The sequence below is a fragment of the Lagopus leucura genome, unplaced genomic scaffold (genome assembly GCF_019238085.1).
Source record: "Lagopus leucura isolate 7727_CA_CO unplaced genomic scaffold, USGS_WTPT01 Super-Scaffold_100021, whole genome shotgun sequence".
Lineage (NCBI taxonomy): Eukaryota > Metazoa > Chordata > Aves > Galliformes > Phasianidae > Lagopus > Lagopus leucura.
Genome location: NW_024962274.1, coordinates 2,950,738 through 2,976,200, shown reverse-complemented (window position 1 = coordinate 2,976,200; position 25,463 = coordinate 2,950,738). Strand labels below are relative to the sequence as shown.

Here is a 25,463-nt window from a genome sequence, read left to right as displayed (position 1 = left end):
ACAGAGGCACATCTGCTGGATAGCCTGAATTCTTAGCCAGTCATTTACTCCTGTGGTTAGTTCTTCCTGTTGCAATGACGCATTATTTCCAACCTGAACACATTTGGTTTTTGGTTGCAGCCAGTAGTCATTATTTTTCTTCTGCAAGATGAAAAAACCTTTAAACACTATCTTACCCACTGCAATTATCCATTTTTACTGTAAAGCATTTTCTGCAGCTTCTAGTCAGTTTTTCCATTACTGTGTGAGGGATTGCTATCAAGGTAACTAGAATAATGTTTGCTGGGATCATACTGCTTTGGCCTTTGAAGATGACTAATTATTAATTTTAATTTTCTTAATAATATTCTTTCTTATTTATTCTTTCTGGAATTAATTTTCTTTCTGGTTAACTAAGTTTTCCCTTCTATTCACAACATTGAAAGTAACATCAACTAAAGTTCTTGGGATACTTTATCAAGTCTTTGAGTTCAGAATGTTGTTCCAAATATAAATTGCAAGGTATATTATTATATTCCCTCCTACTGGAATATAGATTTCATTGTTTTCACATAGGTGGTAATAACCTGAGCTTTGTGTCAATAGATAGAAATAACTTGTAGTTAGTTTTCAGCCCGATGATAAAGTTAATGGAAGGAAATAAATTACCTTACTTACCTTGCAGCTGAAGAAAGCTTTGTTCTGCAGAAGATCTTTCCAACTTCTGTAGGTCTGTAGATGTTTCACAAAAGTTCAGGTAGAAAGACTGATTTTTCACAGTGTGTTCCTCCACGTAGTGTGTGTCTCTTGAGGAAAAACGTTCATAAGGCTCTTCTCCTGGGCTTTGTCAGTTGCCACATCAGTCTGTAAACCTCTGAGCTTCTAGTAAGCATGACCTAAGCAATGTATTTCCTGTAAAGCATTTGCTTTCCCCAAGTATTGCGAAACCCATCTCCTCTTCTTCCTCTGCAAGTTTTAGTTGGTATCTTTTCTAGTTACTGTTGTTAGCAGAACAACTTCTTAAGATGATGTGTCACATTCCTTTAAAATGGATTTTTCTATTTTTCTTGCTGTTACTACGTGCTGTAGTGGTGGAGTAGAATCATGCAATTTAGTTTTCTTGACATTATTTGGAAGTGTTGCATCTGACTTTCTAAGCCTATTTATTCCATTTTCACTGTTGGCTGAATAGTTTCTTTAGACACTTGTTCTTTGTTCTGCTAAGACTAATTCCTTGGTAACTGCCCTGTAAATGCTTCATCATGATGAGGTACAGGGAAAGACTGGATCTTTCTTCTCTTATCACGCTTCCTATTTGATGCTCTTCTCTCTGATCCTGTGTAGTTTAGTTGTTTCCAAAGCAGGAATGATTTCCAAATGTGTTTGTACCAAACCTGTTTTCTGAAACGCTTTGTGAAACTTCGGCTCCTTCCATGTGGATGCCAGACTAGATGTGCAGAGTGTGGCACATTCTTTGTACCAGGCATTAAAATCCGTTACAAAAGTCCAATTAGTCAGCTCCCTTTTTTCAATGGCAGAATTTAGGCAACTGTTAAACACAGATTCTATTTAGAGATCAGAGAGTCATAGACTGAAGGCCTTGAATGCCATGGTTCACACCTTCATAGCTGAGATTGGTCAGATGGAAATAATTAGATGTACAGAATAGAGTGCTCAGTTTCTGCCCTCTGTTCCAAAATCTGAAACAGCTCCTGCTGGTGGCTCAGATTTGGCACCCTCTGGAAGCTTTTCTGTGCATGCCACTGGTGTTTAAAGCAGACAGACAAAGCATAGCTACAGCATGAAGTATGCTGCGATGTTTACAGAATCACAGAATTGTAGGGGCTGGAAGGGATCTCTAGAGATCTAGTCCAACCCCCCTGCAAAGCAGGCCCCTGAGCAGGCTGCACAGATAGGTGTCAGGTGGGTCTTGAATATCTGCAGTGAAGGAGAATCCCCAACCACCTGGGCAGCCTGTTACAGTGCTGAGATGTTCCAGTGTTTAAGGTGGTTTGAAACAAAATGGCTTCAAGCAGTAAAGTCTGCGGTGCTTCACAGGGTGTGTTTTGGGTTTTTTTGGTGTTGAAACACATAAAGAACGTGTGTTTTTGTTTGTATCAGTGCATGCCGTTTTGGTCATTACTACTTATTGATGATTTAAAGTATGTGTTCATATTCTTAAATTTCCTCTGAGCACAGAAATGAAAATGTTTATCACTTAAGTACTGACAGATAACATAAGCTCTCCGTTTTGCTTGGCACCGAATGATGTCTAACACAGTATTTCAGGTTTTATTTGTAATGTGCACACTAATAATCAGTGATCATTAGTTTCTTAACTCTTCCTACTCACTGCAATGTCTCACAGAATGTCCTCCTTGATATGATCCTTTGGAAGGTTGTGTTCAATCGAGACAAACAAGGAGACTATCGCCTCACCATACCCCAGCCGCCTCAGGTTGGAGACTAGTATTTTGCTGTCTTCATTTGAGTGCATGCAGATTAACTCAGTTTTGTCTTTTTTATGATCTATAAGTGTCTGTTGCCTTATCTTAAGCTTAAGACTGTTTAGATTTCTCTAACCTGAGTTTTAGAAGGAAAGGCTTCTGGTTTTGCATTTCTCTCCTTGTTGACACAGAACTCAGCTCTTTGTGCAAGAGCTGAGTAGCAAACCCAGAGAGTTGCTTTTAAGCCTATTCCCATTTTATCTTCAGTTTGCTTATTAGGAAATTTCATTGGCATTGTCATAGATAAGCATGATAGGTCTGGGAGTGTCTTGATTTGCTTGGAAGCAGCGCTGCTGACTCTGAGCATAATCCAGCTCTTTATTAGTTTGTTTTTAATGATTTTAGAACAGTAATTGATAGCTTGCAAAAATTGAAGAAAAAATAGTAGATAGATAGAAGTCCATTATCCCTACTACAGGTGGTTTAGTAGGCTTGAGGGGAAAAAAAGCTGCTTTTCAGTTGACTGTGAGTTTTAGTCAAGTCTGCCCCGTTGTCATTAATACACAAAGGAAATGTGTGTGAATCCTGTAGAAACTAGCTTTTTCTGTGTTAAGCCTCTGACTTCCTGCTTTTAGCTGGTTGTACTTGCTAAGAACTAGTGGTTTATTTTCAGCATTAAATTTTATTTAAAGAATTCACTTCAGGAGTGCATTTGCCCTTCCGGGGCTCTTCAAGAACAAATTGCTGTGTGCTCACTGAAGAATGGAGGTTGTGCCTTAAGACTCAGATTCAGTTCACCAATTTATAGTCATTGAGAGCATGAAGAAAACCATCTAGAATATATCTCCATAGAAAAGTAATCCATACAGACTCTAGATACTGAGAAGTGAGAGGAATTGAGCCTTGAGAATGTAGAATTTCTTTTCTCCAGCTACTTAAGTTATGTATGTTTAGAACTAGAAGGTGAAAAACAGGACAGAAAACTTAAGTTCAGTAATTTTGTCTGTTTCTGCAGCTGTTTTACCTGTCTGTAGGACTTTTTTCCCACTGTTGAATGCACTGTTAGGTCTCCCAGTATCAGCAAGTTAAATTCTGCCTCTTGTGGCTGGCTGGATGTCTTCAGTTAAACAAGTAATTGTCAAAAAGTGTCTGGGGAATCTTTAGTAATTTTACTAAATTTTACAGACTCTTATTCTTCAATGGTGGCATCATTAAATAGTTATTGTTATACCCCTGTTTATTAAAACTGTTATAAGATATGCATGAAAGCTGCTGTGGACCTTAAATGTTACTATAATGTAGAACAATTGTTTTTTCTTAACGTGCTTAACATATCATTGCTGCTGTAGTGTAGAAGAGATGACTTGACAGAAGAGCTTCTGTTCTGTACTTTCTAGGTCTAGCAATCACACAAGAAAATTAGCAGCTTTTTGTTTAGTGATCTACTGTGTTGTTACATTAATTCTTATATGGTATTCTAATTTTAAAATCTGTTCCCTTCTGCAGGAGGCTGTGGATCGTTGTGGAGTCTGTTTCCTTTCTTCCCTGTTTGGTTATAGAGAGAAGGCACCAAAAGCCAAGTATATGCATCTAGCTCAGGAACTGCTGGTTGATCCAGAATGGCCACCAAAACCCAGAACAACAACAGAAGCTAAAGTACCATCCCAAGAGAATGGCTCATATCAAATCATCACTTTAACATAATGGTGGATCTTAGTGGCATGTCTTTAGGAGAACTGAGAGGAATGTAACTTTCAGGCTTTATTTGAAATTGCGGTATCCTAAACTTTAAGTAATCCCGATTTTTCCAGCTGTTTCATCTCTCTGAATCCAAAGTTCAGAGCCTGACATTTTATGGCTGTACATTTTAAAAATGTAGGCTACCTTAGGCAGAACAAAAATGATTGTTTCCTTCCCCCTTCTTTCAAACTTTCATTATTCCTTAATGAGACGTATTGGAAGAGTTAAACTGCAGGGCAGTTGAAGAGGTTCCTTTTGTTTGCCTGAAGTATCTCAATCATTGTTCTGATTTCCTTACAGGGACACGTGTTAATTGTAAGGCCTGTGATGTAATGGTTTCACGATAGCACTAGAGGCATGTAATAACTTTGTCATACCCTTATTTGTTTTGTTTTCTAACATTCACTGCTGAAAAGCTTTGTGCCCCAAAGGGTGCTAAAGTTTTGTTGTGTGTACCTCTAAGTTTGTCCCTGCTGGTAAGGAGTGTTTCCAGCTGTAAATGTTTGGATTTGAAGTTTAGTTTTTTATTCTACCACAGCAGGAATTGGGGATGCTGCAGAAGCAATATGCTCTGTGCTCAAGAAGAAAGCATGTTCCTTTTGAGTGGGTTCTTAGATGCTTTCCTCCTTGAGAAGGACGTCAGTGGAGTTCAGAGGAGGAGGCATTTTCCATACTCTCAAAGTTTTCAGAGAATCTAACACTGCTGTCTCATATTTTAGTGTCCTTAGCTATGCATTTCTCCACAGACCTTGTTTTTTTCCAGCGGATGGGCTGGATTATCACTTTGTGGACCATGTTTTATTTGTAAATCTTAAATAGTTTTCCTATTACCTTGAAGTAGTAAGGCCAGAGCTGTTGCTGCAATTGGGTGTAGTGGGAGGGAGGAATATTTTCACGTGCCCATGCTTGGATTTGTGCGTGTTAAGAACATACGCATTTCAAAGCGGCTGTTAGTGACTTAAAGTAGCTTAAGCACTATATGATTATTATTATGAGACAAAATTAAGAGAAAATAGATGAGTTAAAATCTGCAGAGCTGGGAAGCTTATAATGGTTATCATTTAAAAAAAAAAAAACAAACCACCAAGAAAACAAAACCTTGTGTCACTAATAATGCTGCTTAAGCACTTGGTCTGGCGATGCATCAATTTGCCAGTAGGTGGTGTCAAAACACAAGACCACTAGAAAAATAGATCTGCAAGAATGTAGAAGTAGGCATGGTTTATTTTGTTGTTGTTTATTTGAATAATGGACAAAGTACTTAGCTCCAAACCATCTTCAGCTTGCTGAACTTTCAGAGAAATCTATGGTGTCTTTGAGAAGATGATAACAATACTGATTTTGATCAGTCTGTTCTGGCCAGGTGAAACCGACTGATTCGTACTCCTTCCTTTGAGAAGGGATCTCAGATCCAGAGAAGTCATCATGCTTTAGAGGAGGAGCTCGTGTCCTTTAGAGGACTTGTGGGGAGAATAGAAGGAGGGCCCTGGCTATCCCTCACTGGCTGGCATTAGTTTGAATTATGTGTATTCTGATTTGATTTTTTAAAATTCCTGTGGAGATGATTCCAGAATTATTCTAATAAATTGATTTTTTTATTCAGGTTGTGCCTAATTTCCCCGTGCTGTGCTGTAGGGCAGCACAGGCAGCATCCCCCCTCTGCTCACATCACAGTTTCTGCAGTGTTGAATGTACTGTGCCAGTGGGGAATTTTTAGTGGTGCTAAATGGTTTGGAAGACTTTTGCTGGAACTTGGGGGTTTCAGCTATTAGCACTGCTCATAAATATGCTTCTGTGCTATCCACCAGTCCAGCTGTCAACTCTTTTCCTGATATTTTTGTTTGTTTTTGGGGGTGGAGTGAGAATAAGGGGGAAGTGGTTTTCTTAGCGTTCATTCAACAGAGCGATGTAAAAGTCTTATTTTCCTGGCTTCTCAGTGTCACAAACATCGCACAGCATTGGTAGCTTTAAGGGGTCTGAGATCATGGACAAACTCATTGATCATGAACCTAAGTCAGTTGGCCAGTTTTTGACAGTGCTGATTTTATGAAATCTCTGCAGCACGGAGTAATCGATGAAGAACAATTCTAAGCTGCGTAAGTAGTATTCAAATTTAAAGAGATCTGTTTTAGCTTACAGCTGTTGTGAAGCTTTGCATCTTCCACCTGGGAGCCCTTCAACGCATAAGCTGCTGTGCTCCGTTTCCTTGATCATTTTAGATTGGTTGTTCCATCAGAAGTGAAAGAATAAGAAGCCGTTCCCTTTGATATGCTTTTGCTTCAAGCTTTCTCTGATGTGCTGATTCCTCTCAGCTTATTTGGTTTATGAAGCTAACATTTCAATCATTATTCTAATTTGTTAGGTGTACGTAGGGGGTGAGGAGGGAATGACTTATTCTTGTTTCCAGAGAACATGCTAGGGAGCTCTTATTAATAACACCAAAATTGCCATGTGTTCTCTACCTAACTGAGTGGTTAATGGGTCACGAACCTATTGCACTTCAACATTTTGCAAATGGAAGCTAGTTTCTTCAAGGTTTGCATTCAGAATCAGTGAATGTTCTTGAGGTTGCATGCTTGAGCTCTGACCTATTTGCTTCTGCCATCTAGTCCAGGATAATAAATCAGCTTTTCCTAGAACTTCTCTTGTTGTAATGGCAGCCACAAAATAAGCTTTTGCATCCTCTACAATTACTGGGATCAATGCCTTTCTGCCCAAGAGCTGAATTTGGCCACCTATAATTTTTCTCATTTTGAGCAGTTTAGTTTTTCTGGTTTTCAGAAATGCATGCAACTGCTCTGATGTAAGATGAAATTCATGTTGTAGTGAAAAATGTCTTCTAGTGTTCATCTTGGAAGTCTAAATTTGGACAAACAGACCAATTGAGTGAGCTCCAATAGATATTTAGTAGACATTTTCTTCCTGCTGTATATTTGGGCCTTATGTTGAGGAGTTTGATTTATTATTAAATTATTTGTGTATGTAGACTTTAATCTGTACGTATTTTACTTTGATGTATTAGGATTTGTAAATAAACTGATTTTTAAATATAATTTATACACATACTTAAAGGACTGGTCTACCCAGACGAGCAATTGCTAAGTAATAAATGTTACTTTTTAGAATTAAATCACAAGATCATTAAATTGCATATCCCTCAGGGTTATTTTTAAAGGGTTTTTTTTCTTCCCTTTGGACTTCATTAGCAGTCACTAGTTTCACATAATATAGAGCTAAATCTACTGTAGAGAGAAAATGCTGCGACCAACGCTCGAGTAGAAGCAGTTCAAACACCCACAGAACTGGCTGTCCACATTCATTGTATCTTTAAATTGGGAACTTTTACTGTTGCACTTTTAAGAAGTTGTTGAATTTTTGATTCTATTTATTTTTTTCCCTTGTGAAGATTGCGCTGAGCAGGCACCGAATTGGGTGAACACTCCTGCACTGCGTGTGTGTATACAGTACCATAGTAAGCAGATGTGGAGTCCTTTTTTTTATGCTGCAAATGTTTACTGCTCATCTTGGTCATCATTGCAAGAGCTGAAGTTCTGTAGGATTTCTCCCATGAAATTCTGAATTGTAAACTTAGGTTTTTGTATGTCTAAGGGAAAGCTGGGGGGTTTTGACAGTTTTTAAGTCTTGAATATGTTGATTTTATACAGTAAAGCTTCAGGTTTTTAGATCTATTTTCAACAAACTGCATCTTCTTTGATAATTACGTGAGCTGGAAATTACTCAACTCATCATGAATTCCTCAGTCCTAATACAGATTGAAAGAATCATCATTGCAGCACTCTTTAGAAGCTCAGCCTCCTTTTTGTTTTTAAACCTGAAATGATTCTGCATCTTTGTATTTAAAATATGTATTGCTGCTCTAGAATGGTACCCTGTCAAGAGGCATACATAAATAATTGTATAATAGAATTGTAAATAGTCTTGTAAATCATTTTTGTGACTGAAACTCTTTGAAAATAAAATTAAAGCAAACAGATATTTTAACTCTTTTCATTAGTTTCATGAAATTCTTTTTAATCACTCGTTATACAATTAAATCTAATGCAGGGGGTGCCGAAGAATGTAAGTTTAACTCCTGCTGATGTCCGAATTTTCCTATTCAGATCCTTCATGTTCTTGAAGCTGGGAGCAGCGCAGTAAGCGTCCACGTGCTGGCAGCGTGTGTGACAGCGCTGCTACCTGTGTCAGGGTAACATGATCTCACTTTCACTTGGTGGCTTATGAAAGCCACTTAAAAGCCAGACCTGGGAGGTGAGAGATTCATTCCCACTCTCTCTGTCCAAATGGTCTTTGTGGCCTTTGCAGTGTGAGATGCATTATCTTAAAAAGATTCTTGCATGAATTCTCCTAGTTGTGAGCTGTTGCTGTTGTCACAGTCATCTTCAAAAAAACCATGCTGCAGTGAAGGCATCTTTTCCACCTTGCAGCTCATGCCGTGTTTAAACATTTATTGACAGTGCATGCTATTTCCAGTTTGAAGACAAGGTGTTTCAAATGCCTGGTTAACAAAGGACTTAATTTCAAAAACTTTCAAGCGAAGATTTTGGTAACTTACAGCTTTTCTCTTTTCAGAATCTTTCAGGCTTTAGGTTTTGTTGGTCTGTGAGTGTAGAAGACCCGAAGGAAGAACAGAAGCCCAATGGATCAGCTCCGGTCTGCTTAGCCAAAGCATTCCTCGCATTGCTTTGACTCCAATCCTGTGAAGGTAAAAAAGCAGCCTTGTGAAGGTACATATCAATTGCACTTGATTGTTTGAAATGGGTGCATTTCTTCCTACAGAATTTAATGCATCTGTTTAGTAGACTGCTGTGAAGTGTCTAACAAGTTTGAAATTTCTTTCCAATCATAATTCATGTTGAAATTCAGATTTCTGACTAACCAAATTTGTATTGTGCTGGTTTAGGTACACGTTGTGCTGTCAGAAGTATCTTGTGCTGTTGGATTTGTTGAGACTTCAGATTTTCTCCTGTTTCCTGAATGATCTCAACTTCTCCTTTAGGAGTTTCATACAACCTGTGCAAACTAGTTGCTTCCACAGCTTGTTGTAGGTAAAATCTGCTCTGAAGCTTGAAACGTTCATTTGCTGTTCACAGCAGTTAGCAGATGTGAGTGAAGCACTGTTATCTAGAGGATGCATTTTGCTGTTTCACTTTCCATTTCAAGAGCAGAGTCATGGTGAAGCCTGATTGCCTGCTGTGCTTCTAAGATGATCCTCTAAAAAGCAGAGAAGTTTCTAAGGCACAGTTCAAAACTGCTTTCTTGCATGTTTCCAAACTAATTTGAGGATAAACAAAAAAGTTAGCAACCATGAGCAGCAGTTATGAATGATGGTAATTACGAGGCGAGATAAGATTCCCAGATTGTATGGCAGCTTCTTGTTTGACATAAAGAGAACTTTGGAAGTTTGGTATCTTGAGGCTTTTTTTTCCTGACTTACTGTGTCATTCAAAGAGGTCTGGAAAGCCCAGTGAGAGCGAGCTTTGCAGCACCACGTTGCCGGTTGATAACGCCACGTGCCATTTGCTTTCCTTCTTTAGGAAGAGATGCTAATTTTACCAGTCTTCAGTTCCCCGAACTAAACCAAGAATATATATATTTTTAATTCTCCCTGTTAGTTTTTCTTTGACGCAGCAGCTGGGTTTGATCGATAGTTTTATGCTCTTGTCATCAGTTCAGGCACAAGAGAAGCATATGAGAATTTGAGACCACTATCCCCTTTCAGCCCTACTTACTCCTTCTTAAGGGATCAGGTTTGTACCCAGGTCTGTCTGTCAGGTTTGTCTGAGTGAGCTTCATCCACGTCCCTTAAAAAGCAACAATAAATGTGGGTATGCTGGGATGGTGTTCTCCCATCGTGGTGGTCTTAGTGCTGAAGACTGACATAGTTACAGCAATTCCAGTCCTGTCTGTGGCAATCTCAGCTGCTGCTTCTCCTGTGCTTCAGCCAGTTCCTTGATGTTCAGGTTTCTAATGTACTTGGACTTGTTGATTTCACTAAGGAAGTAAGTGTAAACTGTGAAGGGTTTCTGTTTGACTCGGTTGTTCAAATATTATCATTACAGCTACAATGGTTTAATGATTGCTTTCCTGTTCGGGAATTGATGCAACTTTCAGAGTTTTGAGTGTGTTTCATGCAGACCTACCTTTATTCACCCAGCTTTCTAGCTGAGGTCATAACACTTCATTCCTTTCCTTTCATTATTTATAATACTTCTGGTAATGTGGAGTACTGTGAAGTTGTTAAGTGAGACTTGCTGATTATCAGAGGCTTATTGCCGCCCTTTGTTAGATAAGCTCTTGTGTATTTTTTTCAAAAACAGCCTGTTGCTCCATGTGTGTTCTTGAGCTTTTCCAAGAAGCAATCGCTTCCAAGTGCTGAGAAATGGTTTTACAGAGCTGTGCGGTGTGTTGAATTTGACCATATAATATTGCAAGAGTTGTAGGATGCCCTTTTTACCTCCGTTATCTATTTTTGTATGCTGAAACTATACTTTTAGATAACCAACAATAAAAATATTATTGGTGCAGGGCTGTCTGATCTTTTAAGACTTTCTCTGTACAACTTAGCAATGATACCTTTCAGTTCAAATAAATACGTCCTTTGACTATTTAAGCAGTTTCGTTGTGATTCTCATATGCTTTAGTCATCCTTGGCTAGTACAAATATTAATAAGGAGTACTTGATTTACAGAAGAGCTTTATCTGTACTTCTCAGTGTAAACTGAACTCCTTCGAAACATCTGCAGTCAGCAGCAGTAGATTTTGAAGTTGGTTTTCAAGCCAAGAGAAGTTTCAGATTTTATGGTGTATTCCTACAGCTTTGCCTGCTATGTTACTAGCTACCTGTGATCAAATCCTGACACTCTCTCATCTCTTGTAACAGCTGATGTTTCTGGTGCTTCAGCAAGAATGTTGGTGATTCGTTTGTCAGTAGTGATCAAGCTTTTCTTCCAGCTGGAGGCATCTGTTTGTCCTGAGAAATGCGACTGCTCTTTCAAAAATGCGATTCATTGCTCTGGTCCTCACATAAAAGACCTGGAATCATTAAATCTTCCTTGCAATATGACAAAAATTCACATAACAGACACTAACGTAACGTACGTGCGGGATGTTTTCGCTGGGATGGGAGAACTGCAGCATCTCATCTTGTCTTCAAACAGCATCGCTCTGATTTCACCACTGGCATTTAAAGGCTTGAGAAGGCTGAAAGCCCTCAATCTGCTAGATAACAGTCTGGTTGAACTTCCTCCAGAAGTGTTCAATGACACAGTACAACTTCAGCAACTGATCATTGAAAATAACAGGCTGAAATCCATCCAAGAGAATCTGTTTGACAGACTAAGCAGTTTGGAGGAGCTTTTCTTGAACAAAAACCAACTCAGAACACTTCCCAGTGGTGTGCTGAAGAAACTTGCCAAACTCAAAGTACTGAATTTGTCAAGAAATTCTTTGGCAGTTCTGCCTAGAAATATATTTAGTGCATTAACTAAGCTTGAGAAGCTGATGCTGTACTTTAACAGGCTCTCTTCAATAGAGTCTGGTATATTTGATAGCCTGAGGGAGCTGCTGGAACTCTTTCTGCATTCCAATGACATTCAGTCTATTGCCCCTGATGTATTTCATCACCTTCATAAACTTAGAAGCCTAACGCTCTCCAGAAACAAGCTTGAGATTTTGCCCCCTGGGCTCTTTCTGCACTTGCGTGATCTGTCTAAACTGACCTTATATGGGAACCCACTGAAGTCTCTTCCAGAAGTGTTGTTTGGAGAAATGAGGAATCTTGGTAGCCTGTGGCTGTATCACACAAAGCTCTCAACGATACCAGATTTTGTATTCAGTAACTTGACAAATTTGGAGCTTCTTGTGCTGAGTTTTAATCCGGAGCTTAGTGTTCTTCCTGAGAATGTGTTCAGCGGTCTGAGAGAACTGCGCGGCCTTTCTCTGCATACAAATAATATTTCCAGTCTGCCAGAGGGCATCTTCCACAGCCTTCAGAAACTGCAGAACGTTTCCCTTTTCAGTTCCAGGCTTCAGGTTCTCCCAAGAAGCCTCTTCCATAATCTCAAGCACCTCCAGAAAGTTTACCTCAATAGTACTAAGCTGCAGTCTCTTCCTGAAGATCTGTTTACCACTTTACCTGAGCTGCAAGAAGTCTACCTTGATGACAACCCTTGGAAATGTGATTGCCAAATTCTTGGCTTCCGAGAGTGGCTCCAGAGGAGCACAGAGGTCGTAAAAGAAGCACAGTCTCTAATGTGTGACAGCCCACTCTCATTAAGGAACATTTCTCTTCTGGCTCTAACAGATCACCATCTGAAGTGCCTGCCAACCACAGCTATTACATACCAGATGTTCAAGTCAGCTTATTCCCAGACTTCGACTTCTCTTATGATGGAGCACTTGAAATCATCTTGGGAGACAACTGTACCAGCATCTGACATAGATACCAGCTCACCCTCATCGGTTCCAGTTGTAAGAGCAGCTCCAGGTTTTACCTATTCCCACATTGAAGATGTTGAAGGCTCTGGCTCTCATTTCTTAGATGTTCCAACCCAAACTTCTCCCAACATCATAGAAACCAACAGCGTCGGAGGAACGGTTCTGACTACTCTTGCCCAGTGGGACGAATTACCTGCTTACAGGAGTACCCAGCCCTATTTTAATACCAGAATTGTTTGTTGTCAGCTATTCTTGTGCCTTCACAGTTTGATTTTAGCACTCCAGACTGTCATCATTCTGCTCAGTCTGTATGTGGTGGTTAAAACCAGGCAACTCTTGCACTACAGACATGTTCCTGCTCAGCCTGTAGTTCTCATAAAATTTGTAAAGAAAGGATTAGAAACGTTGCAATGAAAGCATTTTGGACAGTTGGCTTGGTTCTCCACAGCCAGGACCATGAACACTTTGTCTCTACAGTATAACAAAAATGTGCTTTTATCTACCTTAACATTTGCCAAAAGTGACTGCAGTCACTGCACACTGCGATGGCACTTGGTGTGCAAAACACAGATGGGAAGCTGAAAGAAAGTCCACGTCCACCTCCACACACAGCTCTGCACTTCAGTCAGTGTGCTGCCGCCTTCCTGCATTGCACTGCTGCCCTGCCCTGGCTGCCGTGCTCACACCATGGCCGTAGATGTGGCCCCTCCATGTGATGGCTTGTGAGAGGGAGCTCTCCGTGGGTGAGGAAAACATGCAAACAGCACAGGGAGGTTTACACGGGAGCACAGCTTTAACTGTTGTTTAAAGGTTGCCTGGAGTACTGCAAATATTATTATGCCTCACATTGCCTGCAGTGTTTTGTGTCCTTATTGAGAAAACAAACAGTATTCTTGGGAGGACATGCTGGAAAATAGCTTTTAAAAAGAGCAGGAGAGGGAGGGGGGAGTGGAAGTGATGGGAGGGAAATGGTATGATGCAAGTGTCTTTGTTTTTGCCTTCTATTCTCAGCCCCGGTGCAGGATGTGTGAGGAAGAAGGTAATGTCAACCATACAAAGCTGATAGAGTCTTCCTCTATCTTAGAGGAGAGATAGATGCTGGTCTAAATGTACACTTGTGATGAATTCTATTGTTTGTTTCTAAAACTTTGTCACATTCCTGAAGATTCAGCTTTGTAGTAAATGCTTTCATCCCTAAATTTTGTCAGTGATGTGAAAAGCATGGGACAACTTGCCCTGTGTTGCAGTGTGGCTTGAAAGTGGTGTGCCGTGCAGATACCCAGGGCTCTGCAGCATTGTGGCTGAGTGTCAGCAGGTGCCACCGCCTGTTTGGAAGCTGACCAGGCAGCTGCTGGCCTTGTCCCCAGTTTCAGCATGGAACTGAGCTGTGCTTCATTGGAGTTATCAGCGTGCAGGTGTGAGAAAGGCAGATTCAGTGTTAGTATATTGTGCTCATTACCTAGGCTTGCTCCCCAACTTCTCTGATATGCACAGGCAGACTCTAGGTAATAGCGAGACTTTTGGTCTTAGTACTTACAAATATTTGGAGTGAGATGAATATCCTGGTTTGCACGTAGACTCATTTGGGGTGGATACTCCTTTGGTAGCTCTCACTTTTTAGTTTTATCTTAACCACGTGACTCGTTCTTGAAAGCTCTCCCCTTTTGCTCAGAAGCTGGGACTGGATTAATGAGCCTCTGCATGTGGCTTCCTGGGCGTGAGACCCAGTGCCCTCAGAGTCCTTTTGGAGCCTGGTTTTTTGAAGCAGGGATATTCCTGAGCAGCCTGAAGAAGGTGCTCAACAGGCCTGAGGTTAAGAGCATTGGCATTTGCAGCAAGTTTGTAGCTTTGTTGTATGCAGCTCTAGGCAATGAGAATGAACTGCTGCTGGTGTGGAATGCCTCTTGTAGGCTGTGAAAGAAGGCAGTGGGCCTCTGTAGCGTTAAATAACCACCATCTTGCTTGTGAGGTCTACTAAACTTTAGTGAGCCAGGCAGTAGCTAGAGCCATCTCTAAAGGAGGAGCAGTGTGTGGGGCAAGCTGGATGGGATTCATGAACAGAAGCACCAGTTTATTGCAGCGTAGCTAAATGAGAAGCACAGAAACAACATGAGTGCTTTACAAGTGGTGGCTCTGGGTTATTGTTAGCGCTTGCAAGGAGGCACTTAGCACAGATTTAGTTCTTGTTGGACAATTGTACTGACCACTCAGTGCCTGCCAGCCACAGGGCTGTCAAGCAAGTGCCACGCACACATCTGTGTACAGCAGGCAGGGGTGAGTAGGTGAGTGAGGACACTGTATGGCTGCACTGGTCCTTGCCTCCCTTGGTGTGGCTCTGAGGAAAGGGGCTCACGCTTGAATGCACACTGATTCCTAAGAAAGCAACAGTTTAGTTGGCATACAGCATTAGTATTGACTTCCAGCTGGCTCTCTGCATGTCCGATCTGCTGCGCGGGCCGGGTGCAGAGCAGCAGGTAAATAGCAGCTGCTATCTATTGAACCTTCCATTGGCTGTCCCAGCCCAAAACCAGGCCAGCTCTGCCTTGGCATGTCTCCCGTGGCTCACTAGCTGCAATTGCTGCACTCTGGCACGTGGGGGCTTTGGCACATTGCTGCATACAGCGAGGCACAAGGAGGACGGTGATCTGTCTCTGCATGCTGTCATCGGGCTTTCCCCACTCCTGAGCCAGACTGGGGAAGTGAAGTCAGCAGACAACAAAGGGCTGGAGCAATGGGGTGTTTCATAGAGTCTTCCTTTCTTCCCTCTGATGGAGATGTCATGTTTTGTTCTGCCTCTGATTCATTGCTTGTTGCCCAGCATAGCTCAGTCCTTTCTGGAAATCTCCAGCCTGGAAAAGTCAGAGGAAATCCTTACTTAGATCCCACCTCTGTTCACCCTGGGGAAGGGGTTCTCCAGGTCAGCATCACACAGATGCAGCAGGTGGCAGGCAGCAACAAGGGCTACTTGGGAAAAACACGACAAGCCTTCCCAGCAGCGAGGGCTCCTCAGGAAAAGCACATGGCAAGGTTTTCCCCAGCCCTGCTGCTTTTTCCTCACGTCCCATCTAAACCTCCCCTGGGAGATGGTGGGGTGGCTGATCACGTCCTGGACTGTGGGTAGGTGCAAGCCACGTCTGCCTGCATTCTGCTTTTTCCTCCTGCTGGGTCCCTGCCTGCACTTTGCAAGCCACCAACCCTGTGTGCTGCGCCTGTGTCCCTTAGTGTCCTCTGCTCTTCTCACCTCACCTCTGAGATAGCAGCTGTTTGAGGACCTTTGTTACCACCTGCAGTGGTGACTGACTGAGTCTCACTGTATGCAGCTTGTTTGGAAGCTTGATGCATTACCATCATCACTGCTAACTTGGAGCACAGTTGTAACTCTCATCCCAGCCCTCTGGCACCCTCAGGAGCTGCATCTCACATCCTGCTCCTCCCTGTCCCAGGGGCAAGGAGCAACTGGGTGGCAGCAAACGTGCTGTGAGGCTTTGACCACAGGACCTCCAGCAGAGAGCTCTGGTGTGGGAGCTGGCTGAGAGGCAGAAGCGTGGGATCCTCTTGATGATGTTATGGGGAGTTGCCCGAGTTTCTCCTCACCCGGGGCAGCTGATTCAGCAGCTGTGCTATCAGCATGCAGCATTTCCTAGGGATTTCAGAACTGTCTCAATTTTCTCAATCAAAACCTGAATTTGCATCCCTTGCTGGGTGTTCCTGAGCAGATGAGCCTTCACACAGCCTCACTGTGGGATGCACTGCCACAGCCCTGCTTTGCTGCAGAGAAGGGTCATCTCAGCTGCACCTGGGGATGCTGGCACCAGGTTGGGCCCCCCTTGAGCAATTGCTGCTGCAGGATCCTTGTGTTTTGTGCCTTTGTTTCTCTCAGAAGATAAGAGCCTGGAGCCAGGGAGTAGATCCACAGCCTTCTTCCCAGGTTGGGTTGGGGAAGGGGCTGGTGCAGAATGAGCTTTCCCCTCAGCCCTGCTCCAGCCTGTCCTGCCCCAGCTTGCAGCGCCCGCACCCCACTCGTACAAGTTCTTTCCGCTTTGGTTGTTGCTGCTCACAGAGGATTTGGCTGCAGTCCCTGCATTCCTTCCAGGCTAGCACTGCCCTGGGCCCAGGCCAAGCCCTGCTGCTATCATTCAGAGCAGCCGGGAGCAGTGCTGTGCACCTCTACCAGCTCAGCCAGCCCCACTGGAGTTTGTATGCAGAAATGTTGGCTTTGAGTCCTGCTCAGGGGGCAGCCCTTCTGTGTACTGTCCTGGAGGGATCTGTTTCCTGGCTATACCCTCACTGCAGTGCCCATGACTTCTCTGGAGGCAGGACCCCAACCCCTGGGGAAGATGCAGATAAGCTGTCCGTAGCTGTGAGCAGCCCTGCCCCTCCAAGCTCAAGCTGAACTGGTTGTGGGGCCTGAGTGCCTGGCCCTGGGTAGGAGCTCTCACAAAGGGCAGGTGGGGGTTAGGGAGAGGGCTGCAGGTGCCTCTCAAATGGGAGGCCACTCCTTGCCACACTCCAGCCTACATATCCTGCCGCTCAGCCCTCAGTATCGGAATGACTTGGGTTGGAAAGGACCTTCAAGCCCACCCAGCCCCAACCACCGCCATGGGCTGCTTGTCTCACCCACCCTGGCCTCAGGCAGCTCCAGGGATGGAGCACCAACAGCCTCACCAACCTCTGAGTAATGAATTTCTTCCTAATATTTAATCTAAATCTCCCCTCTTTTAGTTAAAAAAAAAAACACTAAAACACTCCCTCTTGTCCAGTCACTTTCAAAAGTGTAATAAGTTGATTCCTTTCCTGCTTACAAGCTCCTCTCAGGTATTAGAAGGCTGTAGTGAGATCTCCCTGTAGCCTTCTCTTCCCCAGGCTGAACCTTCCCAGCTCCCTCCTCCTCCCTGCATAGAGGAAGATGCTCCAGCCCTTTGGTCATTTTCACAGCCCTCCTCTGGCTCCCTCTGGATGGCATTCCTCCCTTCTTCTATGTCAGCTGCACCACTCAGCTTGGTATCATCAACAAACTGGCTAAGGGTGCACTCAGTTCCCCAGTCCAGGTCTTTGAAGAGCACCAGACCCAAGACAGATCCAGGGGAAGATATTTTCTCTTTTTTTAGACATTTAAAAAAACTAATTCTTTTAGATACCAATTATTTTTCAATGATACTGTGCAAAAGACACAGGCAGGAGAGAGATGACGGTTGCAACATATGTTCTTTCTCCAGTATCATCTGCAAGACATCATCCACCTGATTCAACTCCAAGAGGATATGCTGGAGTTCCAGGTTGGGGATGATGAGTGAGATAAGCTGGCTCACATTCATGCACAGGTTTTTGATTTTCTCTGTAATGCTATTTGTATCTCCTTTTGGGCCCCTGCCAGAATCCTATGCCTCCCAGAGCAACTCTGAGTCTCTGTATCCTGGAGTCCATCTATAATGCTATAATGGGATGGAAAGTACCACAGTAAGAGCAGAGCAGGAAAGTCTTCGGCTACAGCAAATGAGAACATGCCCAAACACAGCAGACACAGAACCAAAGGAAAAGAGCTGCTTACCTCTGGAAAGCAACAGGTAGGCAGGAATTCCAAGTAAGAGATACTCTCACCTCCGCTGCCAACCCTTAAATGAGGTCTGGGAAGGGGTGCATCCTGGCTCCTCCCCTTCCACCACTTAGGTACATTGCATGCACCTGAGCTCCCTGGGTTGGCCCTGCCTTCCCACCAGGTGCTCAATCAGTGCTTCAAGCCATGACTCCGCATTTCCACTACACCATCAGTTTAGCTTTCTCCTCTGTGGACTTTCACAGCTTTACTTTCAGCTCCTGCAGCTTAACTTGGCAGTAACCTGTGTGTTTTTTGTGCCAGCACCTCCTGTTCTTGATGGCTTTTCAAAAACTCTGTTTTCAGGCAACAGCTCTAATGCCCAATTTCTTCCACCTTGCACCCAAAAAAATCTCAGTCTGCAGAAATATTCTTCATCCCCACTGCTCTTCTCCTGCTCCTTTATATCAACCTGCTCCTGTGCGTTGAGGACCTGCAGTTCTCTGCCTCAAGAGAACATCCCTCCTGGCATGATGCACAGTTAGCAGGGCTGCTGTCTGAATAGGACAAGAGGAAATGGTTTCAAACTAAAGGAGGGGAGGTTTAGACTAGATGTAAGGAAGAAGCTGTTCACACTAAGGGTGGTGAGGCACTGGCACAGGTTGCCCAAAAAGGCGGTGGGTGCCCCAACCATGGAGACACCCAAGGTCAGGCTGGACGGGGCTCTGAGCACCTGATGGAGCTGTAAGAGTCCCTGTTCAGTGCAGGGGGCTGAACCAGATGGCACTTAAGAATCCTTTCTAACTCAAATAGTTCTATGATTCTATGATCTCTGCTTCTCTCCACCCTGCTCACCCTTCCTTCACACAGCTGGGTTTGGCCCCACTCCAAGCCCCTGTGAGAAATGGGTGCTTCTCAGAGCAGGGAGGGCAGTTTGCAGGAGTCAAAAATACCTGGGGTTGTCCCAGACCTGCACTGTAGAGAGCAGGGAGTGTGAGGGTGTCCACTCCCTCCACCAAATGCACCTCAGAGAAGGAGGTTCCTATGAGTTCTGCTTGTCAGAAGCACATCCCTGCATCCCTCTGCAGCCCAGGGGGACCCCAGGACTGGGGGGGCAAAGTGGTGGGGCTGCCAGTGCTGTGTGGGTGAGCGCGGTGCACTCAGCTGGTAGGGAGATGAGTAATGCTCTCCTCCAGCCAAGCCCACAAGCTGCTAAGTTTAGCAGTGATTTGTGTTTTTCCAAGCTGTCTCGAGTCCCTTGGTGATTCAGAGCCGCCCAGCTTTGCTACCCCAGCTGTGTGAATGTGTTGGGATGGGGCCAGCACGGATGCAGCCGGGACTGTCCCAGTTCTGGACCGTGAGGCAAAACATGGTGACACCACATCACTGGGACTTGGGGGTGCCAGGGTGCGAGTGCCCCTTCCCTTCCTGTCTCTGCTCCTCTCCCTTGCCTGTAGTCAGGGAGTGCACAGTGACGCCAGCCCCTGCCCATGCTGTCCCTGCAGGAATGCCCTAGGGCTGGTCCCTGTGCACCATGCCCTGCAGCACCCTTCCTGCCAAAACGGTTTGGGGGGTGCAGTCACATTCTGCCCCAGTCCCATGTGCTGCATCTGCCCCTGCTGGGACCACGCTGCTTGGAAGATGCTGAGTGTGACATTCCTCTGTCGGCCCGGGTCAGGAGTGGTGCTTTTCCAGCCACACCGGGTTTTGATTTCTATGTGCCTCACTGAAAGCCGTGTGCCTGGAGGGTGACTCAGAGTGGGCAGCAGCCCAGCAGTGCTGGCAGTGGGCAGCCAGATCTGGCAGACAAGGGGTGATAAGGGCTGGCCAGTCCCACTCAGTACCAGGGTGCAGGGCAGTTCCCAGCCGCTGCCTGACCTCCCAGTGCATCACTCATGGAAGCAGGGAGTCTATTTTGGGAATGGCATCATTGGGAAAAACTGCTGCATCAACAGCATGTGAAGTAAAGCAGTTGTGGACAGTGTTTTCAAAATGCCTGTTTTCCATCCCAGCTTTTCTCCTGGGCATGGGCAGCCAAGCAGCAGAGGATGCTGTGAGGGTAGATTGTGGCTGGGTGTTCCCTGGCATGGAGGGGACCCGCACTCCCCAAAACGTCCCACAGCAGCCAGACCCCAAGCTCATCCCCCTGGGAACACCCTCTGGATGTGATGTGGCAGTAGCTGCTGGAAAGGTCTCGCTCCCACGCTCTTCTCATGGTCCAAGTCAAGCTGCAAACTGCCCTCTCCATCTTTGCAGCCTGCAGGGTCCCCTTCCCCTGCGTGCCACCAGCCCTGCCAGCGTGGCACGCTGCACAGAGTGGCAGAGAACAAGTGATGCTGCACCCAGCACCCGTGCTGTGCTAAGGAGTGTGTTCAGAGGCAACACTGTGCTGTTCCCATCTCAGGCAGCTCATTAGGGTGTCTGGGACCTGAGCTGCTGCGGAAATGTGGGTGGGCTGAGACGGGACTAGAGGCAGCTGGGAAGTCCCGCTGCCCCGTGGTTAGCACAGGGCTGCTGCTGGCTCAGAACAAGGCTCCATATGTGTTGGTTTTCCCATGGTCGTATCTCCTAAACCTCTGCTTGTGGCTGCTGCTGGACCAGGCTGCCTGGGAGAGGTGGGCATGGGGCAACCAGGCTGGTGGTGGGGCCAAAGGAAGAGTAGGGCTGGTGCTCCAAGGAGTCACGATCCCTGGCTGTGTGCTGGGGGCTGCAGGGCTGAGCCGCACGCAGCATGCTGGCTGACGTGCACAGCGTGTTCTCAGGGCTGACTGCTTGTCTTCAATCGAGAGGGTTCACAAGCAAGAAACTCCAGCCACTCCATCTCCCAGTCAATCACGCTGTTTGCTGAGGAAGTGCGAGCTGGAAGCCGCTCTGCTGCAGTGATTTCCGTAACCCCGCCGCTGCCCCTGTGCTGATTCATTGATTTGGACGGGTTATATACTGGGAGGGGAAGCGTGAACCGCACTCGGCACTCCTGCCAGCACGGAGCTGTGCTCGCTCAGCGCTCACTGCTGCAGGACATGGGTAAGTCTCCCTTCTGCTGTAATCTCTCCATCCCCAACTCGGTCCTCAGGCCCCCGGGAGCCCCCAGAACATCACCGCGGGGTGGGAGCATGGCTGGCTGGTGTGCACACTGAGCACCTTTTGGTGAGTTGGAGGTATTTATCCTACAAGGGTTCAACAAACTGAGTTAGGGGGGCAAAGTTTCTTAAATGATAACCCATAAAGAATGTGAAAGGAGGGGCAGAAATTTAGGGGGGCTGAGGGGTTGGGTGTTCAACCCCTTGGTCTGCAAGCTTTTGTCCCTTAAAAGAGAAAGGGAGGTAAATTGCTTTCAGCTGTCTTTCCTGAACTGCCCTCCAGTTGGATGCTCCACGAGCTCACTTACAGGGAGTGACATGAGCTGTGCTTTTGATGTGCAAAGCATTTGGTGGAGTTTATAAGCTGCCTGCTATAAACAAAACTGTTCTGGGATGCAGATTGTTTCCATATGTGAGCCATAAGCCGTGCTGGTTGCAGAGGGCTCCTCCCTCCCCTCCAGCAACAGGCGCTTCCCTGCACTCTGTGAGCTCCCAGCCGTGCCCGGCTGAGCCCTGCTTTGTGCCTGGGAAGCGCAGGTTTCCTCCTGCCATGTGCCACTGGGAGCTGCCAGCCAGGCACAGACTGCTGCTGTATCCATGGGTGGGCTTCCAGAGCAGGATGGAGGGGAGAAAGTCCTTGGTGTGTGCAGATAGATGATGGCATAGCAAAGCACTTTTCCTCCAGTAGCTCCTGTGGCAGCCCTGGGCTCTTCTGGTGCTGGTGACTGCTGGTTTGGGGCTCTCCACCTTTTGGGGATGCTGGCAGGCTAGCAGCACCAGGACCAGCTCACCAAGCTCACTGCAAAACAGGAAACCACGCTCCCAGCTGCTGGAGGAGCGGGGCACGCCAGGGATGCCACTAATAGCTGTGGTGTGACAGCGAGACGCCGCAGCCGGCTCTGCCCTGCCTGGCCCAGAACTCCTGGGGAGGAGTGTGTCCAGCCCTGGGAAGGCAGCACCCATCCCGAGGTCGGCGGTGAGCCTCCTACTTTCTTTTCTCTGCAGGCCCCATGGAGCAGGGAGGTTGGTGGCTGCTGCTGCTGCTGCTGGGCTTCCACCCGGTCCGCGGGCAGTGCCCGGAGCAGTGCCAGTGCGTCCGCACTGCCCAGGTGGAGTGCTCGGGCGCCGGCATCACCGCTGTCCCCAGCCCCATCCCCGCCAATGCGGTGACCCTGCAGATCGTCAACACGCGCATCACCGAGCTGGGCGAGGCATCCTTCGGCAACGCCTCCCTGCTCATCGGGCTGCGCATCGAGAAGAACGACCTGCGGCACGTCAGCCCCGACGCCTTCCAGCACCTGCCCGACCTGCGCTACCTCAGCCTGGCCAGCAACAAGCTGCAGGAGCTCCCGGTGCAGGTCTTTCAGCCCCTGGGCAAGCTGGAGTCGCTGCTCCTCTCCAGCAACCAGCTGCTCCGCGTGGAGCCCGACCACTTCGCTCACCTGAGCAACCTGAAGGAGCTGCAGCTGCACGGGAACAATCTCCGGGAGCTGACGGAGGGGCTGTTCGACCAGCTCGCCAGCCTCACCAAGCTCAACCTGGCCCGCAACAACCTCGACCGCCTGCCGCCCCGCGCCTTTGAGCGGCTGCCCCAGCTGCAGGTGCTGCGGCTCTATGAGAACCGGCTGCGGCACATCCCAGCAGGCGCCTTTGATGCACTGCCCGAGCTGCAGGAGCTGGGCCTGCACCAGAACCAGCTGGAGATGCTGTCCCCGGAGCTCTTCGTGCACAACGGGAACCTGCAGAAGCTCTACCTCTCCAACAACCTCCTCACTGCCCTGCCCGCCGGCATCTTCCTGCCGCTGCGTGCCCTCTCCAAGATCACCCTGCACGTCAACCGCCTGCACGACATCTCCCCGGCCGCCTTCGGCCCCATGCCCAACCTGCGGGAGCTGTGGCTCTATGAGAACGAGCTGGCCGCTCTCCCCGCCGCCGTCTTCAGCAATCTCACCCAGCTGCAACTCCTGGTGCTCAGCAAGAACCAGCTCCGATTGCTGGCTCCGGGGGCTTTCCGTGGGCTGGGTGAGCTGCTGGAGCTCTCGCTGCACTCCAACGCCCTGCGCCGGCTGGATGCTGGGGTGCTGGGGGGAATGCCCAAGCTGCAGAACATCTCCCTGCAGAACAACCGCCTGCAGACGCTGCCCCGCGGCCTCTTCGCTGCCACTCCGAGGCTGCAGCACATCCAGCTGCACGCCAACACTTTGGAGAGCCTGCCTGCAGGCATCTTCTCCCCGCTGTCCGCCGTGCGGGAGGTGAAGCTGCACAACAACTCGTGGCGTTGTGATCAGGCCATCCTGCCCCTGCGTGCTTGGCTGGAGGCGAACCCCAGCAAGGTGGGTGAGACCCCCCCCCGTGTGCGCCCAGCCGGCCCCGCTGCGGGGAACACCCATTGCCGAGCTGCAGCAGGACCAGCTACCCACTGCCCGGCCCAGCAGCCCGCTGCCTGCCCGCCCCTCCCAGGAAGCATTGCCGTCGGGGTCCCCCACCACACTGCCGGCCACCCCTGTGTCTCGGGAGGAGGAAGAGGAGGAGGAAGGCAGAGGGTGGTGGGGGCTGACACGCACGCAGAGCGCGGTGGTTGGGGCCGTCATCGTGCTGGTGTGCGTGGCCCTGCTCTGTGCCCTCGTGGCACTGGTGGTGTACGGCTGTAGAAAGAAGAGCCATGTGGTGCTGATGAGGATGAAAGCACCCAATGAAGCCTGATCCCCCATGAGCCCCGGGGTCAGTAGTGACCCAGAGCTGGATGGACAGCATCACACCATGTGCCAAGTCTCCTGTGCTGCTCTGCTTCACCGTGCCCCTGCTCTGCAAGCAGGGTGTCAACTATGGATGCCCTCTTGGCTCCCCTGTCCCCAGCCCCTCCTGCCTCTGTACTCAATCCTTTCCTGGGGCCAGGAGCCAGAGTACAGGGTGCCAAGTAGCAGAGCAGGGAGCAGCAGCCTGGCCACAGAGCATTGGGACTCCCCCTCCCTCACCTCACATCATTTCCTTGAGTTGCCCCCAGCCCCATGCCCTCAGCCACAGCCTGTGCTGAGGTGTGAAGCCATCACATGGGGCCAGGATCTAAGCACACAGCCTCATCCCAAGCAGGGCTGTGTGTGCCTTTGCAGCTTAGCCCTGCAGGGCTGGGCTGCCTCTGCTTGGCTCGGAGCCTGGTGTGCTCCGTGGTGGCACACCCCAGTGACTTGGCCGCGTCCACGCTGCCCTCCCTGCCTACTGGCAGCGTGGCAAGAGTGGAGCATCTTCCTCTGCCTCCAGCAGAGTCCTTGTCCTCACATGCCTGTGTTTCCCATGCCAACAGCACTATGGGACTACGTGTGCCCTGGGCATCCACCAACTGCAGCCCTGCCCAGAACAGCTGCACCCTCTCCTCTCCCTATTCCCAGCCCTGAGAGTGCCCGCTCTGTGCCTGCTCCTGTTGCCTGCTCCCAGCCTGAATGCTGCTGCTGGCACAGGGCAGGCGGGCAAAGCCCTGAGGTCCAGCTATGGGAAGATGGGACTGCACTGCCCCAGCAGCTACTGTGCCTTCTCCAGCCAGCAAGGCACAGGCACAGCTCCATGTGTGGCACTGGGCCATATGGGGTATGGCACTATGGGACAAGAGTCTCAATGCATGGTGCTGCTTGTGGTGCTCCAGGAGCCAGTGCTGGCACAAGCAACAATGCAGTTGTGTGTATGTGATGGGATGGATGCTCTTCTGGGCTGAGACCTGCACGACAGCTGCAAACAGGACTGTGCCTCGGGGCCGTTCGGTACTGCTCTGTGACCATTAAAGCACGGTTGTCCAAATCCAAGAGCTGTTTGTCTGCTTCTCTGTGGTGAGAGGCACCATTGGTACAAGCCAGCAGGGAGAGGAGCTTTCAATTATTGCCTCTCTCAAGTGATTTAGTGATGTGAATAGTGATAAGAATAAGCCCATGCAGGCTGCTGGGACAGGGTGAGAGTATCATGGCTGCACAGCCCAGCTGGGCTGGGGTGAGGGAGGGCTTAGCCATTCCACTGCAGCATGACAGATCTTGGAGGACTCATTGAGACCTTGGCAAGCTTCCTGACACAATGCTGCACAGAGCAGGTCTTCCAAGGGTGCCTTCACTAATGGCCCTGCCCTCTGAACCATAGCACAATGGCCCTGAGGTGTTCCCCTTCACTAGGGTGTTGCTCTTCTTCCTCTCTGTGCTGGTCCTCTCTCCTGGGCAAGGAACTCTTGCCAGTCTCATGTCTCAATGA

The 25,463-nt window shown here is 47.4% G+C and overlaps 3 protein-coding genes and 1 long non-coding RNA gene across 11 annotated transcripts in view; 3 read left to right on the top strand and 1 right to left on the bottom strand.

The window, feature by feature from the left end:
• ATP13A3 (ATPase 13A3) overlaps positions 1 to 8,173 on the top strand; it is a 54,483-nt gene extending 46,310 nt beyond the window's left edge. For 6 of the 7 annotated variants that reach the window (XM_042878050.1, XM_042878051.1, XM_042878049.1 and 3 more), the window contains 2 exons: positions 2,348 to 2,437; positions 3,933 to 8,173. In XM_042878050.1, coding sequence (XP_042733984.1) covers positions 2,348 to 2,437; positions 3,933 to 4,130 — 288 coding nt within the window. In that variant the 3' untranslated portion in view covers positions 4,131 to 8,173. The remainder of the gene's footprint in view (positions 1 to 2,347; positions 2,438 to 3,932) is intronic. The other variant, XM_042878045.1, reaches the window with a different exon arrangement.
• Positions 6,174 to 13,474, top strand: LOC122183765 (platelet glycoprotein V-like). 2 transcript variants are annotated; one of them, XM_042878053.1, is made up of 3 exons: positions 6,174 to 6,262; positions 8,757 to 8,889; positions 11,068 to 13,474. In XM_042878053.1, the coding sequence occupies exon 3, from the start codon at positions 11,094 to 11,096 to the stop codon at positions 13,035 to 13,037; it is 1,944 nt and encodes a 647-aa protein (XP_042733987.1). In that variant the 5' UTR covers positions 6,174 to 6,262; positions 8,757 to 8,889; positions 11,068 to 11,093; the 3' UTR covers positions 13,038 to 13,474. The 2 variants fall into 2 exon arrangements, with proteins under 2 accessions (XP_042733987.1, XP_042733986.1); XM_042878052.1 differs by having other exon boundaries at positions 8,757 to 8,911.
• A 1,235-nt stretch (positions 13,475 to 14,709) lies between these two features.
• Positions 14,710 to 18,202, bottom strand: LOC122183767. The gene is made up of 2 exons (XR_006180356.1): positions 18,172 to 18,202; positions 14,710 to 15,472 (listed from the first exon to the last, which is right to left on the bottom strand). It is a non-coding gene; the product is annotated as an uncharacterized LOC122183767 (long non-coding RNA).
• Positions 18,203 to 18,792: 590 nt separating this feature from the next.
• Positions 18,793 to 25,030, top strand: LOC122183766 (leucine-rich repeat-containing protein 15-like). The gene is given in 3 exon segments (XM_042878054.1): positions 18,793 to 21,180; positions 22,242 to 23,581; positions 23,583 to 25,030. Coding segments are annotated over 3 exon segments (1,701 nt in total). The 5' UTR covers positions 18,793 to 21,176; the 3' UTR covers positions 23,940 to 25,030.
• Positions 25,031 to 25,463: the final 433 nt, after the last annotated feature.